Here is a 10,617-nt window from a genome sequence, read left to right as displayed (position 1 = left end):
GCAGCAAGTGGTTGGGCCGTGCGCAGTCCGTCCTGCGCGACGCCGGCGCGGGTGCCCGGTGCGCCGCACCCTCAGCTCCGCTGCGCCACCCGTCCGCCGCGCGTCCATGTCTCTGCCCGTGGTGCTCCCGGGTTCCTGCTGCCCGGTGGCAGGGTTGTCGGGCGGACCTCAGGCCGGGGGTCCCGGCGCCGCGACCGCCGCCTCCCAGGAGCCACCGTTGCCCCCGCTGCGGCCACGCTGGCCCCGGGGCGCTCTGCAGCCTCCAGCCCGTCCCCGCTGCGCCCCCGCCGCTGTGCTGGCCCCGCCACCCGCTCTCGCGTCCCGCCGCCCCGCAGCGCCCGGCTCCGCGCTGTTACCCGCGCGCCCGCTCCTGTCGCTCGGGCTGCTGCAGCTGATCCTGGGCTGCTGCATGGTGGCGCTCAGCTTCGGGGCGCTGTCGCTGAGCAGTTCGCCGCAGGTGAAGAACTCGTGCCCGTTTTGGGCGGGCTCCTCGGTGAGTACAGCGCGCCTCTCTGAGGGGGTCCACCCTCGGGGCAGTGGGTTGTGGAGGGCTCCTTCCGCTGTTTTTGTTTGACCTCAGTTGGGGAGCGCAGATCATCAAGCCACCTGAAGTGTCTGGCGACAGTAAGTGGTGGGAAAGTGTTGGGAGGCAGTCAAGTTCAAGGGAGAATTGGATTGCACCTGGGCAGCGTCTGTTCCTTGCACGCTAAGGATTTTGTTTCCAGTAAAGTTAACATTAAGCACATTATTGAGTTCTTTGAGAGATTGGCATGAGGATGGGAGAAAAATGAAACTTGTTGGCCACTGAATAATTGTACTGCATTGGCAAAGTAAACTCCCACAGGGCAGGGGTTTTGTTGTGTTTTCCTCACCGATACACCAACAAACCCCTACCTGGTGTAGTACTTCTGGAGTGGGCAAAGTGACAGACTGAAGAAGGGGAGGCGATTGATTGTTTTTATTCTTCATTAAGACACAGATAAATGAGAGAGTGTATCTGGTGTTGGGTGACTGCACCCCAAGGAGCTCAGAGGTAATAAGAGGTTGTGTGTGATTGGTGGCTTGGTACCTGGTCATTAGAAGAGGGCTCAAACCCTGGGTGGGTTCCTGGAGCCACCAAGGCTGCTCAGCAGAAGTGGGTGCTCAAGAGACAGAACCTGTCATTATGGATGCACTCACCCGAACTCCAGAAGTGTGGGCAGCTAGCTGGGGATGTCTGACCTGCCCTGACACCTGGTCCTGCCTCCCTGACCAATGGGCACAGGGAAGGAAGCCTGGCCTCTGAGAAAAGTGACTGCCAGTGAGCAAGCATCTGTAGACAGGATGGCTACTCATCCCGCCTAAGTGTGTCACAACTTTCAAGGCATCCCGCCCCCTGAGGTTTGCCAGGGGCCGGGAGACTTGGGAACAGGTCTTTGTGCAATGCTTTGGAGGCTGAGTAAAGCAAATGATCTTTCCATGAACTAGTGCCCTCGGAGAGCCTGTCAATGTCTATAGCTTTTTCTACCATCTGCAGTGAGTGTACATTTTGTGCTCTGTTGGTCAAAGCGCAGCCAGAGTCAAGACCAAATTCAGCTTTAAAAAATGTGGGAGAACTTACTGAACCTAGAGTAATTGTCTGAATAGGAACATGAAGAACATAAGGTTTCTCTGTTTCTCTGGCTTCACTTGGTTGGAGTTTTGTATCACCCATGCAGTGCTTTTTTTTTTTTTTTGGAGACAGGTTTCTCTCTGTATCCTGGCTGTCTTGGAACTAACTTACTCAGTAGACCATGGCCTTGAACTCACAGAGATCTGCCCACCTCTGCCTCTGAAGCCCGAAGCCCTAGGATTAAAGGTGTGCACAAGCACCACCTGGCAATCTACTCTTCTTTTAAACACCTTTGCTAAATGGTTCTGTTGGGACCCCAGTCCTTTCGGGCTGTCGTGAGTAAAGTTCACAACTTATGTATTAGATTGGCAGAATTCCACCCTGTAGTCCTGTCCCTGGACTCTGCTACTGTCTGCGAGTGCTCTGGAAAACCTTGAAATATAGATACTCTCAATAGAATAGGAACAGAAATAATACTTCCCCTTGCCAGGCTAGTCATCCAAATGATGTCTGTATTTCTTCCCTCTAAGTTCATTGAACCAGAATCTTGTACGTAATTTTTGGATTTACTCTTGGAAAAATCATAATCCCTTGTTCTTTCAAGACAGCTAGATTATTAAAAAGATTTGTGGGGGGTTCTAGGGAGATGGTTCAGTCAGTAAAGCTGTATAAACATGGGGGACCTGAGTTTGAATCCTGGGGACCCACCTAAAAGCTGAGTGTGGGGAGAGGGGAGTCTGTAACCCCAGTGCCTGGGGTGGGGTTGGGAGAAGGTGGATACAGGCAGATCTCCGACAGTCATTGGTTAGTCAGCCTAGCCAAACTGATGAGACACCCAGCCTCCACAAATTAGATACAGTGGAGAGTGTACCCAGTATCATTCTCTGCCACCACACACATGCAAACACTTACAAGTACATACACCACATAAATAACTTGTATGTGCGCGCGCGCGCGCGCACACACACACACACACACACACACACACACACATCATGTTTTTTTTTGTCCTAAAATGAAAATCTGAAATCATGTTGCAATTGTGAATTATTTCAGGAATAAGTAGATGCACTTGGATGTCAGTGGAGCCACAGGGGGGTTTGATGCAATAGAAAAGAAAGCTCACAAGACAGAACTCACAGGGGGTACCTTAAGTTCACCTGCCGGGCTTGTTCTCTGTCACAAGCATATCAGATCCAAGAAGGAGTCTAGGATTTGGACCTGAGAGGTTCTCTTTTGTATGTAATAGTCTACCCTGTGCCCTTAGGTCAGTATCCAGACCTGTAATTGTCACTTTATTCTTTTTTTGTGTGTGTGTGACCTGTTCCTAAGGTCGACTTCAGAATTTGCAAAGTGGCAACAGAACCAATGACTATTATCTGTATCTTCAGAATAAGTAAATAGGGTTTAAGCAGATGTTGTTAGATTCCATGAATCTCTTGGTGTTTCAGGAAGAAAAATACCCTATTTGCATCATGTTTTAAATTCATGTAGGTTAGAGATCTCTTTTAAAAAAAGGTCCTGTATTAGGAGAAAAGTTAGTCTTAGGCAGACACTGTATAACAAAACCACAGCTACGGCACAGCCACAAGAACAGTGGTCTCATCTGTCCCCGCTCCAGACTTTGCCACCGGTCCTGTGTGTCCTGATAGATGCCAGAGCGAGGAACTGTCAAGCAGGAATTAGGCTCCTTTAACTCTCAGTCCATTTAGCAGATTAAATTTCCCTTATTATTTGAAAAATCTCAACATTACATTATTGTAATTTTATGTGTAAATATTTCAGTGATTGTATTTTTAGAGACACATGAAATTCATAAGAAGTGACCCCCGTTCTACTTTTAACATTTCACTATGAAAAAAATTAAAGTTTGAAGACATTTGAATTAGAATGTAATGTCCCTGTGGGCTGACCCATCCCCAGCCACAGGGGCTAGCAACATCTGAACATCTGACACGGTCCCTCCTCTTAACACACTGGTTATTTTCAAGCAGATTACAGATGTGTGCCTTCAGCCACAAAACACTCCAGTGCCTGTTCTCTGGCGCGTTACAACAAACTCAGAGGGCTGAACGAAGGTCTCTATGGAAAATGATGAAAAATTGTGACTTGAGGACTGGAAAAATGGAAACAGAACAAAATAAGCCAGCTTTACCGAGCTGTAGCCTACATGTAAAGAGAACTGCCCAGGAGTTTCCAGCGAGTTCATTGTTGCAAAGCCACCACCACAATGAGTTTTAGGAAATTCTCAAAACCATCTGACTTTCTTTCTCTCCCCCTCCCCACCCCTCTGTCCAGGTAGTACCCATTTTCCTATTTTCTGTTGCCGTAGACTACTTCTATCCTGAACATGTCATATCTATATCTATATCTTTACTATATATTCATATATACTCATATTTTCACATATATTCTCATGTATTCATGTATATATACATACATATCATACAATATATGGTCTTTTGTGGATGAATAACTTCTTTTAATTAGGGTATTTTCGAGGATCATCCAGTTTAGCAATAACTCATTCCCATTAATTGTGGTGTGATATGTCATTATGCAGGCATACCGTCATTACGTTCACTCAGTTTCTCCATCGCCTTCCCCTTCCCCCTTTCCTGTCTCCTTTCCCCTTCTCCCTTCTTTTCTGTAGATCTGGGGATTGAACTCAGGGCCAGAGGCAAGAGCTCTGCCCCTGAGCCACATCCCTGGTCCGCTCAGCAGTTTTGATTTGTATCTGACCTGGTCTTTAAGAGGAAGTAGCTAACAAGTCTGATGCTAACTCCATGTGTGAGCGCTGGAGAAGAACCTCCTCCTCTCAAACTGTGAATGACCACAAGCCCTTCACAGTTTGCCTTATCACTGAAACTGGCCAATCTTAGTTTGGTTTTTGTAAAGATATCTGGTTTGTATTTGATGTGGCAGTGGATTCACATGGAAACAGCGCGTTTCGAGGCTGGTTCTCCATGCTTGCCTCTGGGAGGCGTGTCACTCAGAACTGAGGTTTCCCCCAGTTTTCTGAACTCTGAGGAACTGTTTCAGCTGTTTGAAAATACACTTACTAATTAAGTCCCGTAAGCAACCTTTTCAACACTCTTGAATTAATATTATAGCAATTGAAGGGACTATTTTAATATAATCTTTACTTATTTTTTAAATTACATTCTTTATTTAGAGAAGGGGGAGGGAGGGAGAGAGAGTATATATGTCAGAGAACAACTTGTAGGAATTAGTTTTCTCCTTCTTCTCTCTGGGTCCAGGAATCAAATTCAGTTTGTCAGACTTAGTGACAAGGGCCTTTATCTGCTGAGCCATCTCAGTGGCTCCTAATATAATCTTTTTTGACTCCTGTAGATGTAGCTTAGCGGGTAGAGCACCAGCTCAGCACACCAGAGACCCGGGGTTCAAATCCCAGCACTGCCTGAACAGGAGTGGTGGAGGCACACGGGTCAGTCAAGTAATTCAAGCCGCTCGTGAAGGGGAAGTTGGCGGATTGTGATTTCCGGTTCATCCTTGGCTCAGCCAACTCGAGGCTTACCTATGCTACACTAGACCCTGTCTCAGAAAAAAAAAATGTATTCAGATCTTTTTCATTTGAACATTCTATGACCATTTCCCCCTGGCAGCCTTGGATAATGACTATTATGTCCAAAGCTTGTAGTGCCAAGAGATTAGCCTGCCCTTCTTGAAACACAGCCTGTAGTTGGTGAGTGGCTGAGGGAGGGTCTTGATGTCAGTGTGAATTTAGGTTGTGTCTTCCTGGTTCTCAGTTTGGGCGTGTTTAGTTAATATTGTTTTGAGCCCATTGGGATCATGGGAGGTGGCACCCCCACACGGAGCTATGTTAAAGAGTAGAGAGAGTTGCAGTGGTTTGTCTAGCCCCAGCGCTGATGCCCTGTATGATCCCTGGGAGCACTTTCAGAGGAGGGGCACGGATTTGGCTCTGTGCAGCTCCCCCAGGGAGCCCATTTCCCACATGGTCTGCGTACAGTCCTTTCCCTCTGCTCTGTCAGTAACTTGAGCTCTCCCCATCCCTCTCTTGACTCCATGATGCCATGGAAGGATTCCAATTTCATATAAAGAATCATTGAGGAAAACCTATGTAAAAATTTGTTATGACTAAGCAAAAAAAAAAAAAAAGAATGACTAGGGAAGAAACTGACAAAAAGTTCTGAAGTTACTGCCAGATAAACAATAGTAAATATATATTTTCTGTAACATTCATTAGATTCTACTTCTTTACTCTCTACCACTTAAACAGTGGAATATATATATTTCGTATCATGTAAATCACACACACATATCCTATCATGTAAAACAATTATTTAAGGGACATTTTGAAGATAGTTTTTGGAGTGAAATTTATTGACTTTCTTTAGTTCTTTGTTTTACAAAACAGAAGAATCTCACTTACACGTTCTTGCCTTGAGTTACTCATTCGGAAAATGAGCAGCTGCTCTTGTCTTTGGACTGATTTTGTGTATCAGAGAACGTGTGGGAAAAGGTTTGGCTCCTCCCTGGCATATACTGGATTGAAAAATCCTCCATAGTTTTCCAGCACCAAGGCAATAACTATATAACCAAAGTAAAGTGAACAGGCCGTCTGCGGTGCCTATTGTGGGGGTTCTGTTCACTTACTCAGATTTTCAAATGCTGTAAAAAGGAAGACACCCCCCCCCACACACACTTTTTCAGTTCCAGGGAAAGGTAGATAGAAGTCGGATAAATTATTTTCTGCCTATTTAGAAGGTAAACACAGGGCGTTTGCTGCTTGGCTTTTAAACATCTGTGTTTAGGGCCAGCAGGTTTTGACAAATGAGCCAGAGCACTTTTGCCCTAAGGCATGTTTGTGGATTAGCCAGGGAAAATAGGGCAGTAGAGGTATAAGCCTTTGATTTTAATGATTGCTTTCTAAGCTGGAAAATCCAGGGCTTTAGGTGCACACTGCTGGATCTGCAGGCTCTCCCTTTGCATTGTCGGGAAGAGGAAAGATCTGTTTTGTTCCCATGAGCCACAGGGAACGATTTACAAGGAACAAAACAGAAACGATAATGGCTCTGATTATGCTTATCTGCAGATGGTTTGGCGTTAACTGTAGGTTCTTACCAGCGTGTTCGGGGCACGTTGCGTCTTGTGCCGGGTGGAAGAATGCTGATGGTGTTGTCCTTTCAGGATGCACAGGGTGGAGATGTCTTCAGTCTTAGGTAGTGATCCTTAAGCAAGCTCGTCTCCTAGTTTGGTCTCCATTCGTTCAGTCATTGACTCTTGCCATCACCAAGTACCTTCTAGAAGCTGTTCACAGCATTTGAGTGACGTTTCTCAGGCACAGTCCCTCACGGCCTCCACAGTTCAGTCAGTAGTAGCACTGAGTATAGGAGAAGCCATGAAAGGTCATTCCTAAAGGCCTTCTAGACTCCCTCCTGGCAGAGCCCAGCTACTGCTGCCATGGAGGAGGCGGAGCTTAGAGTGCTCTGCCTTTCTCTTTTGGCCTTCCACAACACCCTGCTTGGATGACACAAAGTGCACGCATCGAAGCATCCCATTCCTTGAGTCTTGCACTCTTAAGGGATTCGACCTTAGAGCAGAGCCTCAATTCCTGTCACCAATTTCAGAGGCTTCTCACTCTCTGTTTCTCCTTCCTCTGTCCACTTTTCCGCCCTCCCCATTCACAGTGTTCTCCAAACGCCTGGGATTCACCAGGTTTACAAAGAACAGGGCTACTGGGTGAACGTTGACAGGTCATGGCTTTGTTGCCGGTTTAAGATTGGGGCTTTCCTATGCAACTACCACCTGGGACTAGGGTGCAGTTTTATTTCTGCCCCCCTAGTACTGGGAACCAAGCCCCTCAATGTATCCCCAGCCTTCTTGTTCCTGAAAGCTGGACCACAGGGTATTACGAGACTCTGACACAAATAACAAACATAATAATAATTCAAATCATAGTTATTATCTTTTACTGAAGAGGGCAGTTTGTGATTTCCTCAAGGGCAGGGAAGTACTCAGTCACGTTTTCACATAAAAACAGTTTGCGTTTCCTCAGCCAAGTCCAGTCAGAGCAGGGTGAGGAGGCAGAGACACACAGACAAGGACATCCATGCAAATGCTTGTATACATACATGCGTGAGCAAACGGCCCCATATGGCAGATGCATGCACGTGCACACACAACATGTATTCACAGGCACATGGGTGTGTGCTCATAGACTCACTGGGTATCAGGTTTTCTGAGGAATCTCTCATCATGGTGGGATCAGTCTTTTGTAGTTTATTTATTTTTATTTTTATTTTTTTTGGTTGTTTGAGAACAGGCTGACTTTGAATTTGTGATCCTTCTGCCTCAGCATCCTGAGTATTATATGTGTGCGCCACTGCACCTAGCTCAGTGTTCCTTCTTTGAGTTGGAAGAGAGCCAGAGTTGATTTCTTTCACTTAACATTTCACAGGAGACCAGAGTGAGGGCGGAGACAATGAAGAGACTTAGCCAAGGTCATATGGCTGGCTCTTTTGAATCTGAGCAGGCCACCAAAGCCCTGGGTCCCTGTTCCAACGTAGAGAGGCAACACAGCCCACACATTAGGAATGAAGGCAAGAGGAATCCTACTGAAATTAATGGGGTTTCTGGGATAGATTGGGCTAGAAAGAAACCATCACCAGCCTGTACAAATGGGATTCTGGGTCAAGGTTATGTGAGTACATTTTGTTCCGTGCTGGCGTGTGCTCTGGGCTGCTTCAGTCTTGAGATGGGGGATTGCTGGTGAACCTGTACACCTGATCTGAACACCCTTGCCTGATGTGTAGTTGATAAACAAAAGTTGTGGACGTGTGGATGAGAGGGCCTGGAGCAAGGGAGATGCTCCGTGAGGGAAACTCCTCTTTGCTGCGCTTGGTGGATGCACCCCATTATGCAAGTATACTTCAAGGGTGTCCCCAGTGAAGGATTACTTTGTTTCTTCTTTCCGGTGGTTTAGCAAACCCTGCCATCCAGAGGCTGGGGTGGTTTCCAGTCTGTGTTTTGGCAACATTCTGGTTCTTTTAGTGTGTTGTTTTTAATTGAAGCATTGTTGTGCAACAGGAGAGCTTTCCCTCCATAGTTTCTCTTTGTGGGGTGAATGTTCCGGGACAGTCACTTGTTGATAATCATGTGACCAGCACTCACAGGAGCCAAGGATTTAAGGACAGGACAGGAGCAGAGATGCACAAATGGTGACCAGACTTTTCTTAAAGAGAAGAAAAAAAAGGCATGTATGTGTCTTTGTGTGCCTGTCTGTCTGTGTATGTGCGTGTGGGCGCCATGTTGTCTGACTCAGGTGCAGGGAACTGAACTCCTGCCCTCTCAAGAGCAGCAGATTCTCTTAATTGCCATAATCAGGATTTTTTTTTTAAGGGAAAAAAGGAGTTGGTATGTACAGGCAGACATATGGGGTGATGAGATTCCTGAAGGCTTCTCAGAGGAGATAACAGTAGGGGCTTGTAGAATGGCTATGAGTTCTCAGGCAGCTAGGAGGGTCATCAAGAGGAATGGGTACTTCAGTAAAGAGGGCACAGCACCAAGTTCAGGGTCTAGCCTGGATGGCCAAGGAAGCACAGGGGTACCTGGAAGGGAAGTGTAGTGAGGGATCAGGGGAATGTGGAACCCAGGCTTTAAACTTGGGTTAGGAGATATTCTCAAGGGTTTTGTCTGCTGTTGTGGAGTTTACCTGTCCCATGCAGATACTTGTGTATGTCACAGACTGACTGACAGCAGATTGAGTATATGGGACACTTGGTCAGAGATACTGAATTTTTTACTAACATAAATGGAAAGCACATACAGCCAGTGTCTTTGTTAGAGTTTCTACTGCTATAAAGAGACACCATGACCATGGCAACTCTTATAAAGGAAAACATTTCATTGCGGTGGCTTACAGTTCAGAGATTTAGTCCATTATCAGCAGGAAGCAAGGCACCATGTGACAGACATGGTGCTAGAGAAGGAGCTGAGAGTTCTTTCTTACATCTTGACTGTAGGCAACAGGAAGTGGTCTGAGACACTGGGCATGGCTTGAGCACATAAGACCTCAAAGCCTGCCCCCACAGTGACACTTCCTCCAATAAGGCCAACCCTACTCCAAGAAAGCCACACCTCCTAATAGCACCATTCCCTCTAGGGGCTATTCTTTTCAAACCACCACAGCCAATAAACATACTTTATAGGTCTGTAAGACATTCCAGAGTGGTTTTGCTATGGTTTATATAAGCAGGAAGAATGGGAAATGTTTAACTAGCATTTTCTGGGCTGATGATGTATTTATCCTCATAGGTGATACTCTCTGGAATCATTGGATTGACAACTTGGAAAAGACCTATGATACTGTTGGTATGTACAGACTGTACAACATTACTCTTCATAAAACCTGAAGCCTGTTTAAGTAAACTTGAAATTCTTAAATGTCCTTGTTCATTAAAAAATAATTTTACAGTAGTTCTTTACTTTAGAAGTAAATGCTCCTTTAATAATGATGATGAAAGATGATAATTTTGATGGTTTATGATTTGCTTTAAGCGCTGTGTACATCTAGAGTTATACAAATGTTTCTTGTTCCAGAATTAAATTCATTCTAAGATACAGTTGAAAAAAATCTGTTTAGGGCTAAGGAGATGGCATAGTGGGAAAGAGTGCTTGCTATGCAAGCAAGAAGACCCGAGTTCAAATCCTCAGCAGCCACATGAGAGCTGTTCATGGCCATGTATAACTATAACTCCATCACAGAGGGGTGGAGATAGGTGGATCCTGGGTGCAGGATGGTTGGTTGGGTTAGTTGGAGTGTTGAACATCAGGTTCACTTCACAATAAAAGGTGGAGGATGGTGGAAGAGAACACTTGACATCCTCCTCTGGTTTCCACGTACATATGTACAGGTACACGCATGTGTGCGGGGATGATATAGTGAATTCACTGTACCTATTGCCCAGCTCTTAACCCCACCACCTACATTCTTTGTTCTTCTTTGTCCCAAGCAGACTGCATGTATTAACCACAAATATATA

General features: G+C 45.9%; 1 protein-coding gene across 2 annotated transcripts in view; it reads left to right on the top strand.

Annotated features, from left to right (window-relative positions):
• The window catches only part of Fam189a2 (family with sequence similarity 189 member A2), a 64,332-nt gene continuing 53,715 nt past the window's right edge, over nucleotides 1–10,617 (top strand). The window contains exons 1-2 of one of the 2 annotated variants that reach the window (XM_005352074.3): nucleotides 1–493; nucleotides 9,890–9,946. In XM_005352074.3, coding sequence (XP_005352131.1) covers nucleotides 107–493; nucleotides 9,890–9,946 — 444 coding nt within the window. In that variant the 5' untranslated portion in view covers nucleotides 1–106. The remainder of the gene's footprint in view (nucleotides 494–9,889; nucleotides 9,947–10,617) is intronic. The other variant, XM_026781016.1, reaches the window with a different exon arrangement.

This window comes from Microtus ochrogaster, chromosome 8 (genome assembly GCF_000317375.1).
Source record: "Microtus ochrogaster isolate Prairie Vole_2 chromosome 8, MicOch1.0, whole genome shotgun sequence".
Taxonomy (NCBI): Eukaryota; Metazoa; Chordata; class Mammalia; order Rodentia; family Cricetidae; genus Microtus; species Microtus ochrogaster.
Note: the sequence above shows the minus strand (reverse complement) of the source record. Positions and strands in the feature narration are given on the sequence as shown.